Source organism: Phaethon aethereus (genome assembly GCF_964289735.1).
Source record: "Phaethon aethereus genome assembly, chromosome: Z".
Taxonomy (NCBI): Eukaryota; Metazoa; Chordata; class Aves; order Phaethontiformes; family Phaethontidae; genus Phaethon; species Phaethon aethereus.
This window is the reverse complement of record NC_138577.1, coordinates 56,465,220-56,491,608: the sequence shown is the minus strand read 5'-3', so window position 1 is coordinate 56,491,608 and position 26,389 is coordinate 56,465,220. Positions and strand designations below refer to the sequence as shown.

Genomic DNA, 26,389 nt, shown 5'->3' with positions numbered 1-26,389 from the left:
TCGAGGGGAGAAAGAAGGAGGCATGTCTGACCATGCCCGGCTCCGGAACGGCGGCAGCCTAGGCCGCACAACCAAACCAGCCCAGCCCAGGCCAGGCCAGGCCAGGCCAGGCCGGGACGGGACCCGCGCCCGCAACGACCATCGTCCTGTGGACCAGGCAAAAGCGATTGCGCCACCGGAAGCGACCCGCGGCTCGCGGGGCGGAAGCGGGGGTGGAGCCACCCAGCCGGGCAGGTACCCCCCGCGCTGCAGTACCCTGGCCCCGCCCCGAAGGCTCCGCCTGCCGCAGGCCCCGCCCCTTCCCCTCAGCAGCGGCCGCCGCCGCCGCGGGGGGAGGATGAGGGGGTGCCGCGGCGGGACTGGTGCTGCAGCCGCGCTCGCCTGATCGGGCCCGGCCGTTCCCCGGCGGTCCTCCGCGCCGCCTCGCACCTCGCCGCCGCCCCGGGGTGGGCCGTCGCGGCGGGTGGATGCCTGGCGCCTAGCGGGCACCGCCAGGGCAGAGACCCGCGGACGCCATGGGCTGCTGCAGCTCCGCCGCGCAGGTGAGCGGCCCGCTCCCGCTGCCGGGCCCTGCTGCCCCCTACCCTCCCCTCCTTTTCCCTCCCCTCCTCCTGCTGCCCTCCTCCCCTCCCCTGGCCCTGCTGCCCCCCGCTGCGGGCCCACTGGCCTCCATGGCTGTGGGACCACTCCCCAGCTCTGCCGCCTGTGCTGTCCCACGACTGTGCACCCGCTTGTTCCCCCCATCGCCGTGCTCTGTGGTGGCCGTGCATCCCCTTTTACCCCTCCCAGCCCTGCTCTCCCATGGCTGTGCACCACTTTGCTCCCTCCCACCACCATAGCCCCGCTCTCCTGTGGCTGCGCATCCCCTCGCTACAGCTGTAGCCTCGTTCTCCCGTGGCTGACCACCCACTTGCAACCCCCGTAACCAGACTCTCCCCATGGCTATGAACAACACCCTGCTTTCCCTTGCCCCCGTCGCCCTGCCAACTGTTCTTCTCTCTCGTGTCTGTAAACCCGTTGCTCTCCCCTCCCCGAGTCCTGCTCTGAACCCCCTTGCATCCCAGCCCTGATGCACAGAACTGTGCATCGTTTTGTCCCCCGCCGTTGCTCTGCTCTTCCCCCGTATGGCTGTGCACCCGCTTGTTCACCCCCTCAGAGCCCTGCTGCCACCATGACACTGCCACCTCTGCATTGCTCTGCACACTGTTCTGTGTGCTGCTTCCTCTGTGGATCGGCATCATCTTGCCCCTTCTTCCTCCACCCCCTCTGTCCCTTTGCAGTCTTTACCATACCCGGCTCCAGTCCCCTGCCACGGCTGCAGCTGCATACCTGCGGCTCTGCCCTGCCACCCCCGTACCACCTCGCACCCCTGTCCTCTGGCTGCGCGCTCCCTCCTCCGCGCTCCCGTGCCTCGATGCACCCCCCTGTATAGCTCTGCACTCCCTCCCCTTCCCTGCAGCTTTTCCTCTGGGGTCCCTACTCCCTCCCCGCGGGGGAGAGATGCCATCTCATGGGAGGAAACTTGCCGTGTCCAGGGCCTCCCCCGGGTCCGCTGCCTCTGGGAAAGGAGACAGTCCTAATCCCAGCCCCCTTCCCCACTGCATGGCCAAAGGTTCAGGTGCCTCCCTGCATCCTTTTCGTGTGTGTGACTGGCCCCGTGCACATCTGTGATTTCCCAGCTCGGGTGCGTGTTTTTTTTTTTCCTTCCCCCTCCCCCCTTGCTCTCCTTTGCCCTTACTGACTCCTTTTTTTTCCCTAGAGTGGTGCTGCCAAGCAAGGCACAATCGGGAGCTCCACCCAGCGCTCCAGTTTGCGGCTCTGCTTCCCATTTTAACTTTACCTTTGAACAAGACGACCAGGGCTATGCTGGTTTTTGCTTGGCTCCTTTCTGAAGGCTGTAGGACGAGCGATCATGACTAATGCTATGGCTAAGCCTTGCTTGCTTGTAAATGTTAGTTTCCTTTGGCTGTGTCACTTGGCGGTGGCTGAATCCAGCTTCCAGCAGACTGCTTATGTGGGAAAGTCCGTCTCTGCTGTCCCAGATGACTCATCACAGAGATGAGTTTTTGTAGCTCATCCATTCAGGCGGACTTTTTTTTAATAAGGGCTCTGTCCTTCCAATGCAAAACACTGCAGAGAGCTGTCCAGTTGCAATAGGGAACATCCTTTCCGTACAGCAAATTTGCTGCAAAGAGGAAGGCAATCAGCTTTATGGTGCATGAAGAAATGGTTTGAATTTCAGAGAGGGAGATATGTACCAAATGTTAGGGGAAGATTTTTAAGTTGTTCGGTCACTGCAGTAGACTGCCGGAGAGGTTATGGAATCTGTATTGTTTGAGGTTTGCTAAAATACATGTTAGATAATCATCTGTCAGGAGTGGCTTAAGGAAAGCTGCTACAGACTTGGAGCACTGAGAGTGAAGTTGGTGTTTTGAAGTAATGTTTTAAAGTCTTTTCCAACCTTATTTTCTGTGATTCCCATACAAATTGCTTTTCTTAAGTGTTAAAGAGGCCCTTTCTAGCTCCTCTTTATGAATATGAATTGCTGTTTGCTGTTGTGTTCTTTTCTTAAATGAAAATGCAGGCTTATTTGTGGGTAACGTGAGACCAAAAGCAGAAGAAAATAGAGGACCAGATGGTTTAAATACCTGGCTTGTTCATAGGTTTCAACTAACTGATTTTGTCTCTCAGTGAAATTTTGTGTTCAACTGTCAGGGCGCATGATGTTAATAGTATGCTACTGAACCTTTCATGTATGGTTTCATGCTACACACCTTTCAACACTTTCCTTATGTGTGCCAAGATGTGGTACAGTGATTGAGCTTTGTCTCTCATATATCTAACTATAAGTAACTAATATAATAAGTATAGAAAACAGTTGTTTATTTAATTCCTTATCCATGAGCAATTGTGTGTCTCCTCAGGAAATCCAAATCAAAGGGTACTTGCTGAATATTTTATCAGTAACAGTTTTGTCTGGTATATTGATTTCAGAAACCTTGCTGCCATCAATACAGCATTACAGTAATGCCAAATGTCTGTCTTACCCTCTCTTTTATCATTAACAATATATGTTGTGTTCCTCATCTACCTCTGTCTTTATACTTTCCCCTCTGTTATTTCCTCTTAAGCTTTCATTGGGCAGGAGTCCCATCAGACGTTCCTTCATGTAGCCTAGTTCTTGTTTCTCTCTGTGTAGCTTCATCTTAGTCTTTGACAGTCTCTCTTCTATCGTGACTCCTCACCCTCATTCCTTATGACTTTGTTTTTCAAGTTGGTATCTCATTAAGTTTATTCTTCAGCTCTCTAGCCTATTTGATCTTCATCTGCTAATCCTCGTTTCTGTTTCTGGGAGAACTGATTACTTCTGTTTTGATTTTGCCAGCCATCTTATCGGATTACTGCATCTCCAAGTCCCTTTCTCATGACTGCCACCTCCTCATCTCATTTATGATAATGCACCTACTTGTGGCTGCTTGTTGAACCAGGCAGATTTCTTTGACGTCTTCTTCCTAACACTTATTTCATACTAAATTATCCTTTTTTTTCCCAACATATTTCGCAGTTCGTTTGCTTTGCAGGCTGCCTAGAGCTTTGCCTTAGGCGTTTCCCTGTATCTTTTCCCCTGCAGGATCTAAAGCTTTCCAGAGAAAAACTGATTAGAATTGGCATGTTTACCTTTCCTCAGCACTCTTGCCTGCTACTTACAGTGATGGATTCTCGTGTTTGCTCTCTGCTTTTTTTGCCGTTAACTGCTTAGCCTGACACCAAATCCCCATTCATTCAATTTTTCTGTTTTAACTCCAAATTTCTGGTTTTTACCTTTTGCTGCCATCTTACTTCCTTCCTAGTTTTATTCTGAGTTTCTGTCCTCCATCCTTAAAACTGACAGTCAGCTCTAGTGTGCTCCCCTTTTTTCCAGACTCCTGGAACAGAAAAATTTGTTTGTTGTTGTACATTCTCTGTTCTCTCTTCGTACTAAATTCTTTCCAATCCGGTTTCTGTGCTCTGCTGAAATTGCCTTCACTAAGATCTCTGCAGGCTCCTTCTGGCAAGTTGCAGGGATTCCCCTCCTTTCTTACCCTCCTTGACCTCTGCTGCTTTAGATACTGTCTGTAATCCTTTATAACTTGACGTCTTATTCTCCCTGGGCTTCTGTAATACTGGCCTCTTGTTATTCTTCACTGCCTTCTACTCTCCCATTATTATTTCTTCTTCTCTACTGCTGTCTGTGCTTGTACTTCCAGGTTTTTTCCCCCCTTTTGTTAACTTGCCTCCTATTCTACCAAATTTTTGAGCTTGAACTGCTATGACTAATGTTAACTTACATTTAATACAGCTATACCAGGCTGTCTTCCAGGTGTGCTTATTCTTTCCTGTTGTTCCACTGTTGTTTTGCCTGTTGAGATGCTTCAGTCTGGAATACTTCTTTTTAGTGGTTTTTGGGTTTTTTGGGTCCCTGGTCTTATTCCATGCTCCCGGTGTAGTTTATTCTGTGATCTGCACTTGCTCTTTAGTGTTAAAACCACAGTTCTTACTTACCTGTTGTTCCTTTTCAGTGTTACAACTGTGTCATTTTCTGTGTTTCTTTAGGTGATCATGCTATTTTCTACTTATTTAGGTGGACTTTGCTGTATTTTTTTGTGCTTGCTGTCTCTTGACTCTCACCATCTTGAAGCTTGAGCTTGTTGGGCAAACCTTGGGTGATGTCAACTACACTTTAGAGCAGTCTACGTACCCTTCCTTAATTATCATGACCAGATCTTCCCAACACTTCTTTGAACTCTAGTTGTTTAGCCAAAGTGTGCTGACATGTATGAGATGAAAACTAGTAAAGGACAGGAGGAAAAAAAAACAAACCACAACTCTACGTATCTCCTGTCTTGCAGTACTGCTGGTTGTCAATACCTTTGTGTGGTTTCAGCCCATTGTCCTCCTGTGCCCTATCTTTACCATGAGATTACCATTCTCAAAATGGGTGCTTCTGTGTAGGTGCATCTCTTTCATCATGGATCTGCTGTGCCACACAGCTTAAAGTTGTTACTAATTTTTGATACAGGTAGTTTTCTTGTTCTGTTTTGGAAGTTACCTTCTTTTCCGGATGTTGACATCTTTTGAGTGAATGGTGCTGAAGCTCTGAGTTGATAGAATAATTGTATTTTTTTTCAAATCTTTAGTTTCATTAAAGAAGAAGAATGGGCTTTGCAGCTGAGTGGCAATACCTTCTTCCCTTTCTTTTCATTCTTGTCCTTCATCATTGATATTTTCTGCTGTCTCACCGTATTAGTCCATTATAAAACAAGATTTGCAGGAGGTACTGTTGGAGTTTGTAGCTCCCATGTCACCATAACTGTTCAGCTGTGCTGTAAGGTCTGTTTGATTGATGCAATCCTTACAGGGTTTTTTGGGGGTTGGGTTTTTTTTTTTTTTGTGTGTGTCTTTTTTAAGCAAGCAAGCAAACTTACTTTATAGTGTAGTGTAGGCCAGATTACTCCACTGCTCTGGTTTATAGCACAGCTCCACAAAGTTTGCATTGTTATATCTGGGGGGACAGCAATTCATAGTTCATAAAGGGAACAGGATGTGGGAAGACGTGGGCCTGAAACCGCTTTCTCTTGGGTTAGTTGTAATACAGAATCCATTCTCCCTTCCTACTCTTCTGCAGTTGAAGTGGCTGACTGTAGTTAAAAGACATTTGCTTTGGCAAGATATTGTAGTAAACAAGACAAGGTATTGAGGTCTTAACGTTTGTGTTGGGTCTGTGTGTGTTTGTTTATTTTATCCTTATAAGCATTGTATGTTGCTGGCTTAATCTCAGATATGTGTAAGAGGAGCTTGAAATCTTGCTGGAAATTGGAGGCATGACTGAGATAAACCATATGTTGTTCTTGGTGGTTTTAGTGGTAGCCTTGTTTTTTACAAATTCTACAAGAACTTCCCATTATAAGATGATATGAAGACAGATCATCCATTATCCTTGCCTTACGCACCTGCTTTCAAAACAACACAAAATAAATATGGAGTTGCCAACTTTTTAAAAAAAATTTAATAGTTCTGGTGAAATGTCTCTTCTGAGCTGCTATGGACAATACAGATCATTCATTGTACTTCAGCCATATCTTCAGTTGTCAGAGGTTCTTGCAGTCAAATGTCTGAATATAGGGGGGCATCAAACCAAGCCCATTTCATTGTTGGTATGGGTGCTATCATGGAAGAAGACCAGCTGAAAAATGAGTTGTGAATTCAACTTCCAGGCCCTAGAAAGCTTGATTTCCCCGTTCAACACATTGACAGTAGATGAAGCTTCTGTTCTAGCCTCTGGCAAGCAGGTAGCATATGAAGGATGTAGTGTAGCAGGATCCAAGAACAGTGCTAATGAGTCAGGCATCTCATGAAGTTGTTGACTGCTTTTCTGTATTTCTGGTCTGTGAGCTCTATTCAGCTCCTGTGAAGTGTCAGGTAGGTGTCCTTTCACAAATGCTGTCACAAGCAACTGCACAACCTGTGCAAATAATTCCTTCTGATCTTAGCGTAGAAAGAAATATTGCAACTACATAGCTACTTGTAAGCACTCTTTCAAATTCATTGAGTTTTTCCCACTGAGGACTAGCTCCTTCTGAAGTTTAGACTATCTTTCAGTTGTGTCACATCTTAGAAGTTTAAAGTAGCACATTATTTCCTTTACTTTGTCAGGTAACTCAAAGACTGACTTTTTTTTTTGTAAACGCTTCAAGAAATTGTAGTTTGGATTAAGAACAAGCATGGGACATTGCATCCTTACAAGACTGTTTTTTTGTAAAGTGAGAACAGTTTTAGAAAAGATTAACAGTGCAAGATAACCAATAGTGAATGCTAAATCCAAAGCTTATGTTGTAATCTAATTGGCATGTAGAATGCTGTCAGCCATCAGACTTTTAGGTTAGTAACTGTAATTGTAAGGGTATATTCAGTATCATTCAACTGACCACTCTTATTTTTCATTATGAAGAAATAACAATGTTTGTTATGTAGTGAAGATGTCAACAGACCTTATGCTGTTTACAGTAAAAGTGAGCTTCCCATTAAGTGTGTATGCCTTTTTTTGTCTTGAGCTGACTATAATTTTTGCTCCTTTGAACTTACCTCAGTGGTTCCTTTTGTGAAAATCAAAACTTGCAAACCAACTTGACAGAAACTGTGTCATTATTTTTTGCATTTGAATCTTTGTCAATTGAAGGAGCTATTGGAAAATAGTGTAAATCTTATGTTTTGCTTCTAAAAAATTATTATGAAGAATGTTGCCAGGTGATTTCTACCTGTTGACTAAATGGATTATAATTTTTACCTCTATTTGATGAAACTGTACTGAGAGCTTTTTTGTGTATAAATTTCAGAGACCAGGTCTGTGTTGGTGAATATATAATAGAGTTCTTTTACGTCTTGCACCCACTTTAAAGTTTCACAGATTTATGAAGTAAAGAAATTTCATGGTGTTGATCGGTGTCCTGTCCCAAGGCCCCCTCTGTTTTGGGGTTTTTTTGTTTGGTTTTTTTTTAATCTTTTAGGTAAGCAAATTTCTAATGTGCAATAGAAGTGTACAGTTGTATGACAACAACCTGAGAACATCTGCATACATACTTAAGAAAAGGGAAGGGTCAACTTCAAAATGAAGTTCAGCTCTACAGTCCTGAGATTAATCTTCTCTGCTTTTCTATGAGTTCAACACCCAGTGTGCAATGCACTGCAAGAATAGGAGATAATTGCACTGTGTAGGAAAGTTGAGATTCCATACTGCATTTTATAAGCTAGTTTCTAGCCGTCGCTGTTTTAACCAGCAATATTGGTTATGCTGGAGAGTCATGGCAAGCAGAACGTGGTGACTTGTGCCTGATATCCTTTTTTAGTAAGTGTGATGTAGTTAAGCAGCTGTTTACAACAGAAATGAACTCTGGCCTGTTTTGTTTGGTGGGTTTTTCTTGGTTTTTGGTTTTTTTGGTGTGTTTTGTTTAAAATTGAAACGACCCTTGCTGCTTTCCAGATACCTTATTTGACTGAGGAAGTCATGGCCTGGGAATGCTTTGTCAGGCTCCCCCTAGTTTGCTGTGAAAAACTGCAGAATAATTTCCTACTTATAAGGAAGTATGCTTATATAATAAGCTAAGGGCTCGAGACTTTATTTCCCTCTCCATTCTCCTCCCACCCTTTCTTTTATAAATCAGATAGAGCCTTCTTAGCGTTAGTTCCTGTTAATCTAATACGCTTTCAATGTCCTCAAGCACTGCCCTCTTATTGTAATTCTGAGTGGTTTTCTTTCTTGTTATGCCAGAATTTTGGACCTGTAAGTCAGGGTTTTGCTTTTAAGAAACTATGTAAGCTTCCCACTCCCCTCAAAAAAAAAAAAAAAAAAAAGCTTGAAATTTGTCTGATCTTCATTGGGGGAAACGGTGGAAAAAAGATTCTGAGAAACTTTTTTTGTGCTGCTGACACCCTTTAAATGGGACTGAATATGGCTATTGGCTTCTCAATTTCCAACAAAGCTCTGTCTTACAACTTTTGTACCCAGTGATATGGAAGAATGCACATGGCCAGTGTATGCAACAGCTAGTTCATAGTGTTCAGTGTAGTGCGGCAAGGACCATGTTTGCGTTGACACAAGCAAATACGGGCATCTGACCTCGCAGAACCCTTTCAAAGGCCTTCACCTTTGAAACGTAGGAAGTTCTTCTGCAAGGTTTGTAAATGCATACAAAAATACATTATTTTATGCTTTTCAATTGACAAACTTGTTTGAATATAGGATGCATTTTGAAAGAATACTCGGCAAACTGCTATGATTGTCTAGTAAGTGGCAATGTTGTCGTTTTTCACAGCAGTACTGTGCAGGGCATGAGCTCATAAAGAGCTGTGATGTTCTTGTCTTGAGTTCTGGCTTTAGACACTTTAAAAGGGTGAAAAGATCCTTTTAGGGAAAATTACTCATCACACACAAAGAGGTTGCAAAGAACAGGGGCAGCTTTTTCTATGGAATGTCCTTCATCTTCTGTGGAGACTGCTAACTGGGGAGTTCTGTGGTTTTTTTTTTCCTTCTGCTAATGTCATGTTGTGATAAAGCTAACACGTTTGGAAGCAAAGTGTGTGTTGTAGTTGGACAATGTTTTACTAGTCCAAGGTTTGAAAATATTTTGTAATTTGGGACTTGCAGTCTTGTAGTAAGAATAAAATCTGAGAATCTGTTAAAAGCAGTTGATGTACAAGTAGAAGATTCAATGTAACTGAAGTAACTGATGAAGTAACTTGGTAGGTGCAAAATATCTTCAGAAGTGAACTGTTTTTCATGTTCTTTTTTTTTCTGCATGACTGCTTTTTATTAATTATTAAGAACCATGGAAGTACCAACCATGCTTTGAAATGGATTTTTTAATCCCCTGAAAAATATTACTGTGATACTTGTAAAGTATCGTTATTTATTGCTGCTTTCAAATAAGTACTGAACAACAGGTAACGAAAAGAAATAAGAACTAAATACTTCGGGGGTTAAAAACTGGGCTTCTGTCTGTAGATGGCCTTCTTTCTAAACTTTAAAGGCTCAGGAGGTGTACTGATCATGTCAGCTTTTTATTTAGTCAGCTGTGTTATGTTTCAAGATAAATATTTAAGTTGTAGGCTGAGTTGGAAGCATGTAATAAAGGAGTTTTAGAAGCAAGGTTTAATATGAGTTGACTGAAAAGATGAGTGGAAGATGATATACAACACAGCATATGTCAGATTCGTAAGTGGAGTCTTCCAGTATGAGTTTTCAGAGTAAACATCATTATACTACACCATCAGTAATGTTGTAAGTGCTGTCTTACGTGCTCTCAATTTTGTTTACATTATGTTGAAAACTTACAGATACTGTGTGCAGACTACAAGAGCATTAGTGAAGTAGCAGGTGTGGACACACTGAATTGGTGGTATGCTTAGTCTCTGAAGAGAAGCAAAATATAAATTCATTACCCATTGCTGGGTAACTTTAAAGCAGTATTACACCTTCAGAAAACTTCACCTAGCAGGAACTTTTTGAGTTTCATACTGGTAAAGAGCAGATGCATCTTTTCAGGGGACAAGGCCTCAGAGAGCAAGTGGTGGTGTGGAGTTATTAGGCAAATAAGGACGTGGGTGCTTCTGTGTAAAGTAATGGCATGTGGCTCTGAGTAAAATCCAACAGCATGACTAATGTCTGCTTTGCAGTAAATTGAAAAGTAGAGCATTTTGTAATGAGACTGAAGCAGAAATTCCACAAAAACAGGCATTAGATGAGTGGAAAAAAAAGGGGCAAGATCTTTTGTTAAGAAACCATTTGTTAGCCATCTATTTCAAAAATATTTTCATTTTCCTTCCAATCGGTTCACGTGATTATAGGTTAAGAAGGTATGGAGTAATAACCACATGATCACAAATGTGAAATAATTTGCTAGATTTTAATTTTATATTCTGAAGTTTTACACACTTGTTCAGATCAGTAATTATCTACTAATTTGACTGTGTATGCAGAGAAATACTCTGGGTTTTATGAAATAATTCCTGACTCATGTTTATAGTGAGACACACTTAGTCTACCCCTGTAACTGCTATCACACATGTTTTAACCACTTTGTGGTCAAAATGTAGTTCAGATGCACTATACTGGTCATTTAATTACTGCAATTTAACATTCATAATGAAAGGAGAGAAATGGCTGGTTACTTCCTTTGATGTCAAAATGGCTGCAGCTGCTTATGGAAGAGCAGACTTGTGTCATGGTTTTAGGCTCAAGGTTAGAGTGATCTAGAAACATCCTAAGCTATTAATGCTCAGGGTCAAGACTCTTTTCTTCTTTAGGCTCTAGAATTAGGACCTGTTCAGAGGTGGAGGAAGTTTCAATAGGATAATATAGAGTTGCTGTTAGTTCTTCTCCTCAACGGCTGAATAGTGAAGAAAGGTGTGCCATGTCTTGGACAGAAAAATGCCATGCTCTTTGTTAAATTGGAGAATTACATTCTTGCAGTGGAAACATTTTGTTAAACTAGTAAATTATAGTTCCTCTTTTTCATAGGTGTCGTGCTTCATGGTGAAGGCCAGCACATGACTGGGGCTGTTCTTCAGCTCATAAAGATACACAACATGAGTAAAGAATCAGCTCCTTAAATGGTCATTAGGAAATGCCAACAAATGGCTGAACAACTGTCTCTCTGGCAGTGTAGGGTGTTTCCAATACCATGTGAAGCTGTAGTTTTAAACTTGAAGGGACAGCTTCTGGACTGGATGACTCCTTAGTAGCAACCTCTTTAACCTGGCTTGTGTGTTTCCCAAGGAGAACTCAGGAGCGGACCATGCCTTGCATGACATTTTGTGGTGTACACAGTATTGCAATGGACCCACCACTTCTGAAGCACTGAACCTGCACTGTAGATGTAAAATGAGTATTGTGTACTCATTGTGCTATTGGAATAAACTGAATGCCTATTCATACAGTCAGTTGAATCTCTGGTCCTCTGTCATAACCAGCCTTACTTCCTGGAAAGGTAGGTTCTGCAGGACACAATGGCAATTTCCCCTAAAGATGCTGGTCAGGATGAGTATCCTTTTTTGCCTCTGAGAGCTGTTTATTAATGCTATGTGTACACTGTGGCTGTTTGTCTGCTATGTAGATAGGTAGCTCCACAGTAATTTCTAATTCCTTGATTTATGCATAAAAAACAGTAGTGATTTTTATTTACTCTCTTACACTGAGCTACAGTCGCATATACTCTCAATCCGGGTGTTACATCAGGGTGATAAAACAACAGAGAATTTAAAGGGGATGTAGTTAGATGAATGTGGTTCTTAGGATGAGGTTTTACAACAAATGATCTTAAGCTGCCACATCAGTAATATAATCCGTGAGGAATTTTCAAAGTACAATAAAACTCATCCTTTCATTTAAAAAGAAAAAAACCTGAAATACTTGCGAACCAAATTTTTCTGTACCTTCTTATCACTGTTGAAACCGGTTAGAAATTATAAAAATGGCTATTCCAAGTTTTTCTATAGTGACTCTCTGCAGAGCAAAAAAAAACCCACAACCAAAACTGTTTGAAAAGTTCATTTATATAATCCTTTCGTAGTAATTTGGACTGCTGGTAACTTACCTTAAAAAAAAAAAATTCTTTTGCCCAGATTACATACATCTAATTACTTCAGGAAATTACATGTTCTTCCCAAATAATTATTTAAAAGTCATTTTTCTGACTTTAGCTAACTTGGCAGTGATAGCTAATTCAGCAGTGATAGCTGATTCAAACCTATTGCGTTCCTGTGAGTTTAATGAAAGATTGAGGTCAAACTGTTGCCGCAGAGAATGAGACTGTAACAAAAGCTGAGTTCTTAAATATCAGGGAACTTAAATGAGAATGGGAAAAAAAAAAATCAGGAATTGTTTCCACTGCATGAAGAACTATGATCAGAACTTTGTTAGGTATCAGAGGATCTGATTGTACTGTGCAGAAAGTCCAAAGGAAATAAATCTTAGCTAGTTCCATGGCTCCTAGAGCTGTTGATTTGTTTTTTAGCTGGGTTTTGTGCTTAAAAAACAAAATAAACACGCGTCCTACTGAAAAGAATAGTCATAGACACCATTTTGAGGCACAAGCTGGAGTTCAGATACTTGTGAATACCAGTGTTCGTAATTGACAGCTTAACACAACAGTTCTGTGGGAGGAAGATGCATCTTAAATGTTCTTAAATGTTGTAAATGCTTATAGGGAGGAAATCTTTGTAAAGGGCATGCAGTTGCTGTGGTGATTGAGATATTAAAAACTTAGAAGGTGCATATAATATAGATGGGAGACTAAGGACCAGAAGAGGTAAAAAAAATTCAGTGTGTGTTTGAGGGGAGAGTAGTGGGTGGATTTATTTTGTGAACTTATGCAGTCTTTAAGGAAAGGTCAAACAATGAACATAAATGGTGGAAGCAGTGGTGAAGTTTACATACATTAGGTCCGTGTCTAGCAGTACTGTAACCTACCAGCTGAACCAACAAAAGTTGCCGAAATCATAAGTGGTCTGAAAAATCATATCATTAAAGCGTGGTGTGAGCTGTTAAGGGGGGAATGGGCCAAATGCTGAAGTGCCTGAGTACACTATGATCTGAAAAAAAATTTGTAAATCTAGGCTTGATTGCTTAGACAGATGAATCAAAATGCTGTGTCTTGTACTCAGTATTCAACAGGAAAAAAGTGGCCATTTCTAAGTGTAGAAAATATGAAAGCTTATTCTAAATGCCTGCAAATGGAAAACTGGGTGTTTTGCAGCAGCATCTTGTGTTAGAACCAGGCTGAAAGGAAAAAGAAACTAAAACAAAGGAACTGATTGCTTTTTAAGAGGGAATGGTAAAATTATTCATGTACATCTCTATAAAAACTTCAACCTTTCTGTCTTATCTTCTCTTATTTTTGACTTGAAGTGGAACTGACTTAAACCAAATGCTGAAGTAGATAAATACTGGATCACTATGTTTCACCTGCATGTAAGATTTCATGTAGCGTTACTTACAAGTAGGGGTAATGAACAATTTGTCCTAGCTGTGAACCTTCCAGGAGTTTGCAGTACCTGCACTTGGAAGCCTTCTGTTGAGCCAGAATAGCGTAGCTCATGTAACTGGTATCACATGAAGCTTAACTCAGTTTGGCTTTGCTGGCTGTGGACATTGCTTTAAAATTTTGTCTCCTCTTGGCTTTCTTAACACTGTGTAGGGTAGTCCTGGCGTTAGACTAGTAGTTTGGAAGTTTGCTCTTCCTCATGACTAGTGAATCTTCCTATGGGATTTTGATGGGTCATCCTTTATCCTGTGTCTTTTCTGAGACTTGTTTTGGGCTGAAAAATGTGAGGGTTGTATTTGTTTGTTCTGGTTTGGTTTTATTTTTTTGTTCTGAATTACCTGAATGAAGTGATGTCTGCATTCTTACAACCTGTGCGTTCATACGCAAATCGGAATAATCCTAAACTCTTCAGTTGCTAGATTAAACTCATTAGCCGAAGTAAAGCCTGGAGTCTAGCCTCTCCTTGCATCTCCTTTTCATTCAGTGGATGTTACTCAGGCCAGTTACTCACTGGGTTGTCCTTAATTCAGCCCATCTGTGTCGGCAGTAACATCATTTTCTTCTTCCTGAAACGTGTGATGTGATCACAAGACTTCAGGATTTCTTTCTGTTACCTTTCTCATCGTGTTGTAACATCCTCTGTTGATGGCAAATTCCATCTTTATCCTGATCTTACTCATATCTCTGCTACACACTGACAGCTTGATTATCCATATATATGATACTGCAGATGTTCTTTACTTGCCTTCTTGCTTCAGTCACATCATTCCTGAGTTGTACATTGCATAACACATTCTGTGTTTAAAAAAAATTCTCTGTAATTCCTTGCATCCGAAGTCTGCTGCTGACAGGCCATATTTTTACACTTTGTGTGCTTATGTGTCTGTTTCACTTGGGCCTGGGATGGTGAGTGCTTGTATGATAGCATCCAGTACAGCTATTATGATTAGCAGTGAAAGTGGTAACCATTGGTTCTGTCCTGTGCTGATACCTGTAAAGTGTACTACAGTATGCTGGAGACATGTAAATTCAGACCGTGGTGCTGCAAAGGTATATTTTTGGATGGTGGGGTTCTAGGTTTGTTTTGAAGTGTTTTGAATGCGGTGAATACCAAGAAAATGGCCCCTTTTTATTTTGCATTTGCATACAACTACTTAGTCTCTTGAGACCTCCCTAGGTCTGAATTCAGCTAATAAAACCCCAACAGCTAATGTGCTGGCATTCCTCACACTTCTCTTCTGCAAGAGAAAGCCTAACTTCAGACATCTAACTTTCTAGGAGTGGAATTAAGACCCACTTGTAAAATTGTGCTGCACCCAGCAGTTCTGATTTGTTTTTGAAAATTGTTGAGTTTGCTAAGTTTTTTTTGCAAAATGGACAGTTGTAACGCACCCATTTGGGTTCTTGAGTAAATAACTCTTAGGATCAGCGCAGAAGAGCTGTTATGGGCAGAAGTGTTCCCAACCTGCAGGTTTCTCTTGGAGGGACAGGCTCTTTTGCCTGCTTTCCAATCTAATTGATAGAGCTCCTGATTCTTTGCGCTGTTGTAACATAGGCAATCCTATGCTTGTTAATGGCAAGAATATCCATAGATAGCATAGCATAAATTATAAAAGCTGTGTTGTAAGAGAAAACTTAAAATTAATCAAATTGTTTAATTTTTTTTCCCCCACTCTAGCTTATCTAGCTTTCTTGCATCAGCAAATAATGAAGGCTCTTAATCTGTCTGGGAGGAAAAGCTGAAATCAGTAGAAGTGCTGACTGAGGATTGCAGGCAAAGCATGTCTGCTAAAATTTTATGGCATTTCAGTTACAACGGAGACAAAGCATAGTTTCCAGACTGCAGAACAAACAAGATTTGTTACACCTTATGTTGCCCATAGATCAACAATTTGTGTTGCCCAAGCATGAATATCAAGGTCTCAGTAAACATCTAAGGGTGTAGAGAGGGAGTAGTCACTAGAGACATATGGACACCAACATCAAAGATGAGGATGAAGGGCTGTGAAGCCATGGAAGAAGATTCAGTGGGAAACCTGGGTACAGGGAAGCAACTGAGAAGAAAATAGCAGATAGGTACTGGCACCTGTATATCTGGGTTGTAACACGATCTGCAGAGAAGAAAGACTGGACAGCCTTCTGGGAAAGGGTGTTATTCTAAAGATATGTAATTTCATACCATGTTAGTATGACAAATGGTTAAATTGAGGGTTGGTAAGTAGCTAGTGCCTTTTGAATTGCCTCCAAGGGTACTTGTTGTTTAAAATACCTTTCTTTTGTTTTTTCTTTTTTTTTTTTTCTTAATGATGTTTTGGAGCAGAGTAAAAACCATGGACACAGACTTGATTCCTCTTTGCACTACGCCATGGCATTTCAAGTTTCTTTTTGACGTGTAAATTGCAGTCCACTTAGTAAATAACATGGATTGCTTATGGTAACTGTGACTAAGTCAGACGAACTAGATCTTTACCAGAGCCATTCCAGAGGATGTCCAAGTGGCTTTTAAAAATCCTATTAAAAGATTTTATTTGCAGATGGTACAGAGAGGATAAAAATACCCAACAAAACAAACAAAACATACCATGCGGTGTATCTTACTGCTGCCTCTTTTGTCAAGGGCAGCTTACTCTTAAGGTGCAGCTATAGCTGAAATTTCTCTCTGCTGTTTGTAAATAAAAGTCAATCTCTAAAGTCCAGAGTTCTTGGAGTAGATTTAGGAATAGACAGCATGAAGCTTTACATATTTCATGCAATTATGATTATGCTAACTATAACAATAGAAATGTCACAATCTTGTTGTAAATGTTAAGTTTGAATAGTGTGTTCAATAATGTGTAGTTTAAGTGTCAACCGCCAGAATCAGAAAACCATTTTGTTGAATGAGTGTAGTAGAGTGCATAATGTGACCTTTTAGCACCTCTCACTACTGATTATTTAGTAGAATAAAAAGAAGTTTGACTGTTCGGAAATCAGAGTGAATTTGCGCAGTTTGAATTAAGAATATAACGTCTGCACGTGGAACTTCCTTAGTACAAGATTGCAAAAATATCACAGAATTCCCTGATGCAAAGCCAGACTACTTAGAAAACTGTGCTTTTTGAACCATGGTGCATGCAGGATTTCACTTATTTGTATCCAGTTTGTAGTTTTCTAATGCTATTATTTGTAAAGGTTGCTTTGTGCTTATCAATTAGCAAACAACAGTGTCATGAGTACTAGAAAAACACCGTGCTGGTATCACGCGAGTTACATACTATAGCTTTTTTGGTAAAAATCTGCAAAAACACATGCTGGAGATAAAAGCTGTTCACATTTTCCCAACCATTCCATTTTAATTCAGTACTGACATTTGCAACCTTGTCAACAAAGTCTTGAAGATGCTTCAGAGTCTTAAGAGGAAAAAGAAATTCACAGTTTGAATAGGTTACCCCTTGTCCTTGAAGAGAGCTGTTCTGTGTTCTGCCTATATCAATCTCCCTTTCATCCTCAAGTATGCAAACAATGTGTGCAGTTTTGGGTCTTGGTAGACATATGTGAATAGTTAGTACTGGGGAACTAATTGAAAAAGCTTGTCTGTGCAACTGTGTATTTTTAACAGTAGCTATAATCACTATTTTTGTTACAATAACCAAATTCCATGGTGGTTAGTTTTGTGCTACAGCCAGTGTTCATTCTTTTCTTAAAAGCATTTTGCCTGGGGGGCAAAATGACTGTTTTTAACAGACTTTTAATTATTTTGCCTCATGAGCAGCAAACTATTTGAATTGCTTACACCTGCCTCTTTATACTTTGCAATAGAGCCTCCATCATTGAATGTTTCAACCTTTAAGTACCTTCCTTTCTGACACCCGCAAAATACTGACTAGGGATTTCTTTGCTGAAATGTTAAGCTCAGCTGCCTCTTGGCAGGTAGAGAACTGTTCCTTTAACAGCCATTTATTACCTCCTTTCTACACCCACCACAGTTGTTAAACTGACCAATAGTGCTTTAAAACTTAGGAGCTTTCGAAAAGTTTAACCTTTTATCCTTCTTGCAAAGCAGATTACTGGAAAGTAGCTGTGGAAGACAGCAATAGCAGATATCGTTGATTTCATGCCATTAACTTCTCTTTTCTGTTAATAAAAAAATAAGTGAAAATATCGTGTTTTGTGGATAAGTACCTGTAAATTCCTGGATATACTGTCGATCTAGCTTCCAGTGAAGGCACTTCTTTTGAAGTGTCTTTCATGACCCTTATTCTTTAAGTTTTTCCAGCAAGTTACTTCAGTTATATCAGAGTTTAAAGATAATTATTGCTGTATGTTAATGCCCCGGAGAATGATTTTCTGCCTTTTTCTATTATGAACAGAATAATTAAATCAGTGTTGTTAACCTCATCTCTCTCTTCTCACACAAGAGCTCCAAGCGAGAGTGGAAGCCTCTGGAGGACCACAGCTGCACAGATGTACCATGGCTGCTCTTATTTATCCTCTTCTGTGTAGGAATGGTGAGTAAAACTCAAAGGATTCTGAGAATGTTACATTGTTGAAGAGTTTGCATTCATTAGAAAGAAGTTTTAAAACTTTTCATTAACTTAGTCGCTGGGTAAGGTCAGGGTATACTGGCATGGGATCTGTCAGCTGTGGAACAGAATTGAATAGTATGTACACATCAGAGGCCTTTGGTAGGGATCCATAATTTATTGTTTATGCCAGTTCTTGCTCCAGCTTCTCTTCCCCTGAAACTCCAGTTTCATTTGTAAGTGATTTCGTCATGGTGAGGTATCACTAGACTTGTGTTCCTTATGAGACTGTGGATGTCCCAGAAATTATAGCTTTGAGTCTGTGAATCACAGTGAACTTTTTGCTGAGAAACAAAGATTCTGAATATGAAACAGTTGACTGTTTTCTTCTTGAATGCTTAGTAGAAGCACCTACTGTTAACAACCGTATTACTAATGGTAAGATCTTTCTTTCCAAGTTATCCCAGCTTTGTCCTTTGTGACAGAACAGTCACTTTGCTCGAGACAGCCTCACAATGCCATGCGCTTTCTATCAAAAGCCAAACAAACCTCCAAGAGCTGCAGATTAGTGAAAACTAGAAATATGCTTCTCTTCATCTTGTGTTATTTCATGGACATACGTATGCTGTTCTTTCTAAGCAGAGAATGTCTGTCACCGTCTTGTACTGTTGTGTTGCAAGCAGTAGCCCTCAGGAGTTTGGGACACACAGTCTGTGCTGTCAGCTTTCTTTTCCACTGTCCCTTGGTCTCTGGTCTTTGGAATTATTGATATTATTGATATTGAAAAATCTCTTTCCTTTCCCAAAGTGTTTGTCACTGGCTGCACTTCAAGTGCAAGGATGATAATTTTTTGTTTAAATCATACAAGTTACATTGTCACGGTAACATGTGAATAACTTAAAAAGCACAGTACTTCCTGAAACAAGCAGGTCTTTTTTTGTGGTTATTTTTTTCCTGCCTTTGTTGATGTTCCCTGGTTACTCAGTCTATACCTACCTGTTCCCCCAGTTATAAATTAGTCTGCTGTGGGTTAGTGTCCCAGATTTTCCTATCTAAGCAATATAATATACAGAGCAATTGTCCTATTGGGTCAAATACTCTGTTCATTACTGTTCTAGGGGACTTCACTTGAAGTACCATGATGAGTCAGGAGGGCATCCCCCACTATTGTAAATCAGATTAGATAGGGGAGGAATTGCATGATTTCCCTTACCCAGTGTGTAGGAAAAAAATTCTTGAACCAGCCAAGAACCTGAGTACTATTGTATGTAAAATGCATGCTAGTATGTCCTTTACAGAGTACTAAAGGATCAGAGAAATTGAAAATGAGTGCTGAAAATCAGTTTTAATTTTTACATGTGATAGCCTTTTGCTCACTTTGCCCTTGTTTTTCACTTTGAGTATTACGTCTGTAAGTATATTAGTGCATTGGCCAGAGAAATATAATGACCAACGTGCTGTCTGGAATTTCTCTATAGTGATAGCCTGTCTGTCAGAGGAGGTCACTCTCCTGTATCTTCAGACCTTTGAAACCACCCACGTTTTAACTGTTCCATGCTGACTTCATTACCTGTTGTCATCATCTCATCTGATCCTGTCACTGCCATCTGTTGATCCACACATTTGTCTCAGCTGTTTACTCTGCTTACCCTTCTTCAAATCTTAGCTTGCCTCATCTGTAAAAACAGTTCATTGATGATAGCAGAGCGAGCTGGTGGTTCACTTCTCCCTTGTCAGCGGTGTTGCTTAGAGAACTAATGATTCTTTTGGGCCAGTCTCCTGTTCATATCATCACTGCCTTGATCTTGGTTTTGCTGATGAAATATCTCTGAAAGTTCACAGCAAGACCTGCCTGGTGTTGGATATGTTCCACATTACTCTGAGACATTTTGTGTTCTCTTGCTCTGTGTCTGTTTCTTTCCTGCATTTGAACCCAGCATCAGGAATCATGGTGACCTTGACCTGGTCGTTTCCTTTAAAGGATTTCTTTAGAAGGAACTTATGTTAGATAGGCCTCTTTGTTCTAGCTCATCTTTGAAAGCACATGATTTCGAGGAAGAAAATTAAATCTTAAAGCAAGAAAATCTGGACTGTCTGGAATCTTCTAAGTTGCGTACTAACCCTTGATAACTCCAGCTCTGCTTGTAGCTTTCCTTCACGTGTTGACAGTATGACTATGAATCCTCTTTTTGATTTGCATTTAACTTTATAATTGCACAACAGTTCTCTGTGGATGGTCCTTGTCCTTCCTTTTTCAGTCTGAAAGAATTTATTAAAAACTCTGCTTAGAAACAAATGGATTAAACTGACTTTTCCTAGCTGTCAAACAGAGTATTACTAAACTCTGGCTTTTTTTTTTCTCCTCCAGGGTTTTATCTGTGGCTTTTCAATAGCTACAGGAGCAGCTGCAAGATTGCTTTCAGGATATGACAGTTATGGAAATATTTGTGGACAGAAAAACGTCAAGGTGGAGGGAATAATCAACAGTGGTCTGGACCTCACACACAAGAAGTGAGTATGTGATTCGGTTGCTTCATTCGGTAAATCAGGAAAGGCAAAACCTTTCTTCCTTTGAGACTGGTTTTCAATAAAATGGGAAGAGGGATATGCTAACTCATTCCTACTTGTCCTTCTCCACTCTTCTCACCCAGAGAACGATGTTTTGTAACAACCAACAACAGTACTTGGAGAGTGTGTGTTGACAGATGCGCAATATAAGTACAGCTAAGTTATTGAGGAATTTTCCTTTCTTAACATCCACTTCATGTAGCCACTGAAGAATCGTGTTTGTTAGAATTTTAGATATGACTAAGTATTCTCAGTTTTGGGAACAGGCCTTTGATATCTATGTAGAAATGGTTTGCTTTTGATGTTGTATGCTCAGTTTCTGCCACTGAGTTTAGAGGGAGATGCGATATGTCCCACACATTAAAATGAGACTTTAAAATTTAAACTTTTAAGCAGAGTATATACAAGTGGCTTGTGGAGAAAATGCACAAAACTTTTAAGCAGCACACAGCTCATATTAAGCAGTGTCATGTGAAAACACATACTTACAGGTCAGAACCAGCACAGGTATTTCCTGTTGTGCAGAAAAAAATCATACTGCAGTAGTAGTAGTGAATAACAAGAATTCTGGACTGAAGGGTTGAAAACCTGTGAACATCTGCTGGGATCTGTCTGCCAGTCAATGCTCAGAGTGCATCTGTACAACTTGGATGAGTTTAGAAAGTGAACTATTTAGTCTAACATTAGAAAGTGATATTGACAATGTTTCTTTCACTGTTGATGACTTCAAAGAACTAAAAAATCTTTAATTTCTCAGGATGGTAGCCTTTTACTTCACAGCTCACTTTCAGACTACCAGAAAAATCCATAATTTGCATGAATTATTTTGGAATCTGCTTATTTTGAGTTGCTGTAGTAATGATTTCTAAATTTCTGATTTAAGATTTAATGTGGCTAGGTAACTGGTGTGTTATCAGAAGAATTTGACTTGAATAAAATAGCTTGTCTTTAAGAATAATTTCTTAGTCTAATCACAGCTTCCAGGGGTTTAAGGGCTTAAAACTTAAACAGTGTAATTTTCCTACTTTTTTATGTAAATATTTTAGCACTTTCTAAAATCAGATGTATTCAATACAAAATTGTCATTGTGTTGTGAGAGAAAATACAAAATTTAAAATTACAATTTTATGCTTGCTCACTTTCAGAAAGAAATGATGTATCATTTTGTGTGATGGCAGAGAAACTCAGACACCTTATTGAAATGTATCAACTTACTATTAGACAACTATGGTCTAATAGTCTCCTACACGTGACAGAAATCAGGCCATTGTGAGGAGAAACATCTACCACTGCTAAGTGATTTCCTTTCTTAAAGGCAAGATTGAAAGACAGCAAATAAAAATAGAGACTAGTTTTAACACAGTTGACAGACAGAACCTGTTACTTGTCAAAGTCTTAATAAGGTTCAAAAGGAGTATGTTTCCTAATAAAGGTATTGTGGCTTGAGGCATGACCTAAGCAAATGAATGAGTACAGTCATGTGAAATATCATCGTCTCTCTGTGGTTGAGAGTGAGAGAAAACCTTCTACCAAGGCAAATTATTCTGTAACTGTTCACAGTGAAGTACAATCCAGGGTGCCCAGCTTTGGAAGAGGCCAGTTCCTACATAAGTCAGTCATCCATCCCACTCTCACACCCTATGGCTTTTCAAATTTTTTTGGCAGTTTTTCAGAAGCAATGATTTGCTTTGCATCTGTCTCTAGCAGATGGAGTTCCTGCAGTGTCTGAGGTGCAGTTCATAGGAGTACTTCATGCTATTTTATAGGAATACTTTTCAGACAGACTGTAAAAATAAACTCTTCTTATTGCCTGTACATTTCAGTTTGTCTTGAGAAAGAAAGGGCTTTAAGCTCTACAAATGTGGTTCTGGAAACATGAAGTTATTCTCATTTCATTTTGCTTGCAGGGTAATTCCGTCTTCCTTTCCCAGTCCAAGGCAGAAAAGCTAAATCATCTGTAAAAATAACATTTTTTTCCTTGTAAATGACAGCAACGCATAGGCACTGTAATGAGGAAGTGAAATGGATGGGGTCTGTCTGGATATGGAAATCTGTGTGGTAAGGGTGAGGAGCAGAGGCCTCACAGGGGTATGATTTGACCCATGTGCATCAGATATGCTGAAACCAGTGCGATGTCATGTTGGGAAGGAGGATTTTACAGCCTCGTCTTGTCTACAAAGAGTGAATCAGGCATCTTTTTATTTTTACAAAGAAAACATGGTTCAGCTTTAAGAGGCTATGCTCTAGAGTCAGACATGAGATTATAGTCTAGTCTTGGCAGTGAATTCTCATTAAACCTCTCTGCATCAAATAAGCTCCTTGCTTTTCAAGTTTTGGCAGTTATAAGGGGGTTTAAAACCTGACCTTTTATTTGCAAATAAGAGATGACCATAGCGGCCAAATATAAGTCCCTGAAATGCCATTTCAGTCTGATTTTTTTGGTCACCAATACTTTGCTGCTTGGACAGAATTCAGTTTGTGCTGTTTACTTAAGTATAAGATGTGCGTGGGCCCCTATAGTGAAAAGTTAGGGTGGCATTCCACCTTAATAAATGCCTTTGACTTAACAAAATGCTTGGGTTTTAGGTTGTGGGAAAACCCAAGGAGAGTTTGCAGCACACGTGCAGAGAATTTGGTTGAGTGAAATTGTATATGCCCTACCCATAATTTGTTTAGAGTGTGTGTGATTGCTTAATTCACTTCTCCATTATTGTGATAAGATGCTTGTAGATCACAGCAAATGGTTGATCTGTAAAGTACCCATTTGCCTATAAAGAGATGCCTTGAGGGCTGACAGAAAATCAATGACACTGGCAAATGTAAGAGCGTACAAAATACTTGAAGATAAGATAGGTTTGTTCATATAATTTGCCACTGTGTTTCCAGAATAAAGGTGTAGTGTGCAAAATTAAGGTGTTCGGTTGTCCTGGTTTTGCAAGGGAAGAGGAGACTGCTGTATTTCTCATGGGCATGAATAGGTATTAGGACACTTGCCTAGTAAGCTACTAGTCAGAAACCAAAATTGTTGAGATTTTATTTTTTAACCTCCTGTCATTTTGAAATTATATTTTGAATGACTTGCCTAGAAATCTGGATTTTTATTTCAGAAGTGAAAAAAACCCCACATTGAAATGGAACCTCAAAATGGTAGTGAACCATATGGAAGGTTATCTTCTATGTCTGTAAAAAAAATTCTGATACATTTTGAAAAGCTGTACTGAAGTTTGGTTCGAATTGCATGCCTCAGGATGTACAACTTGCTATTTACCTTATTTTCAGACACCGTGGCTTTTTGAAAAGTTAAACTCTTTCATTACGTTCCTTTATGTATAGGAATCAGCTTAAAACTAAGTATAAGCTTAAAATTTCCAATTTTTATTATAGCTACAAAAGGTAATCATATTAAAATTATATTATTATAATATAATAATTGAGTTATTTTTACTCAAGTATATTTTTCATCATGCCATATTTCAGAGGTTCTTTTAACAAATTTTTGTTTTCAGAAAAGTGGGTTGTTAAGGTCAAAGAATCACAGAATCATAGAATAGGTTTGGGTCTGAAGGGACTGTTGAAGACGATCTAGTCCAAGCCCCCTGCCATGAGCAGGGTTGTCTTCCACTAGGCCAGGTTGCTTAGACCCCTGTCCAATCTGACCTTGAACACCTCCAGGGATGGGGCATCCACAACTTCTCTGGGCAACCTGTTCTAGCGTCTCACCTCCCTCATTGTAGAAGAATTTTTTTCCTTTTTCTGATCTAAATCTATCCTCTTTTAGTTTAAAATTATTACCCCTTGTCCTATTGCTACAGGCCCTCATAAAAAGCATCTCTGCATCTTTCTTACAAGCCCTCTTTAAGTACTGGAAGGCTGCAGTAAGGTCTCCCCAGAGCCTTCTCTTCTCCAGGCTGAACAACCCCAACTCTCTCATGCTGTTCTCAGAGGAGAGGTGTTCCATCCCTGATCTTTCTTGTGGCCTTTCTCTGGACCTGCTCCAACAGGTCTGTGTCTTTCCTGTGCTGAGGACTCCAGAGCTGGATGTAGGACTCCAGGTGGGGTCTCACCAGACCGGAGCAGAGGGGCAGAATCACCTCCCTCGACCTGCTGGCCACGCTGCTTTGGATGCAGCCCAGGGTATGGTTGGCCTTCTGGGCTGTGAGCGGAAATTGCCGGCTCATGTCCAATTTTTCATCCATCAGTACTCCCAAGTCCTCCTCTGCAGGGCTGATAATTCATAAAGCTACATAAAGATGCTTCCTAGGTTGTAAATCTGATACACTTGATTTCCAGTAGCAAACAAATTTTCATTTGCAGTGTTGAAGCATCTCTAACAATATGATTGCTTTGTTTACTTCAGTCTTTGTATTGCTGGTCTAAGTTACTTTCTTATCAACAAATTAGTCTATTGTTGATTCTGAATAACTGAAATTGCAGCACAAAGCATATAAGTACATTCTTCTAGTGAGAATCAGAACCTGTTGTGGTGACACTATGGAATTTTCTGCAGTAAAATCACTTACTTTCAGTAAATCATAGCTTTAAAAACAAAAACCAAACTACCTTTTCCTCTGTAATGCTCGTACCTAGAACTTTGATCCTTGTTTTAGCTGCTAGAAATTAGAAAAAAAATCTACTTCTGTCTTCCTAAACCATGGATTGAAGCCACAGATTTGCTAACTTGGAGTTTGCTTTGCAGCTGCCTTATTGCTGTCAGAACTATCTCTGAACCATGCAATGCGGTGTTTGAATTACATGGGTCTGTTTAAGGGTATGCCAACACAGCACACTTCTGTCAAAACTGCATATGGCAATATAGTTTCATTGTGTCTCTAAATTTCCAGGCTTGAGTTAAAACCATAGCATTTATTTTATAAAATATTCCTATTTCTTCTGTCCATTAGAATTATAGCTTGGTCCTTGATTTTTAAATGACTGTAGGAGTGGGCTGGATTCTAGCTTGTTAATGTCACTGTTCCTGATTTGGTTTCCTTAGGTTTCTCTCAGTAATATGTGTTAAGGGATGTTTGGTGTGGCCTCCTGCCCGGTACGCCCCGCGACCCAGGGTCTCTGCCTGGGCTGAGGGACGTGGATGGACAGCCAGACGCACGTGCAGGACACATCAAGCATGAGCACACACAGCCCCGTCCACTCCTCCTCGTGGGCTGGCAGAGCAGGAAGGTCGCTAGTGCAGGCACACACGCGACACTCTCCAAGTTCATGAGCACATGCACATTTATGGATGCCCCAAGTACCAGCACAGCCCCTTTGCCCAGCCAGCTCCTCTGCATGATCCCAGCCCCCCACTTACCTGCCCCATGAGTCCCCCCTAATCGGTAGCTGGTCCAGCTTGGTGCTCACACTCGCAAGCGTGCACACACTTATCCTGCAGGTACCCCCAAATACCAGCAGAGACCCTCCGCCCACCTGACACCCCTGGCCTGGACCCAGAGCCACCTGCACGCCAGCTTCTACAGCTGAGTTACACACGCACACCCTGCAGATGCCCTTTTTAGGGAAGGTACAGATGCTTGGCCCATGCCAACAGGCAGCGCAACGCAGGCAGGCTGTGACCCATGGTCCTGCTCCAGCCACTGGCACTGTGCCCCTCACTTACACTGCACTCCTGCACACCATCCCCATAGCTGTTTTTTTGGGATGCACACCATTACACCACCAGTGGCTGGTGGCCAGGACCCCTCCCTGAGCCAGTCGCTGGCACTGAGACCCCATTCACTTTGGTGG

At 40.9% G+C, this 26,389-nt stretch overlaps 1 protein-coding gene across 1 annotated transcript in view; it reads left to right on the top strand.

Moving 5' to 3' along the window:
* Positions 1–515: 515 nt before the first annotated feature.
* Positions 516–26,389, top strand: part of SLC44A1 (solute carrier family 44 member 1) — a gene marked incomplete at both ends in the record, with an annotated part of 61,838 nt that continues 35,964 nt past the window's right edge. Inside the window, 3 exons of the mRNA XM_082013310.1 lie at positions 516–542; positions 17,975–18,064; positions 20,448–20,590. Of these exons, the coding sequence (XP_081869436.1) occupies positions 516–542; positions 17,975–18,064; positions 20,448–20,590 (260 nt within the window). The remainder of the gene's footprint in view (positions 543–17,974; positions 18,065–20,447; positions 20,591–26,389) is intronic.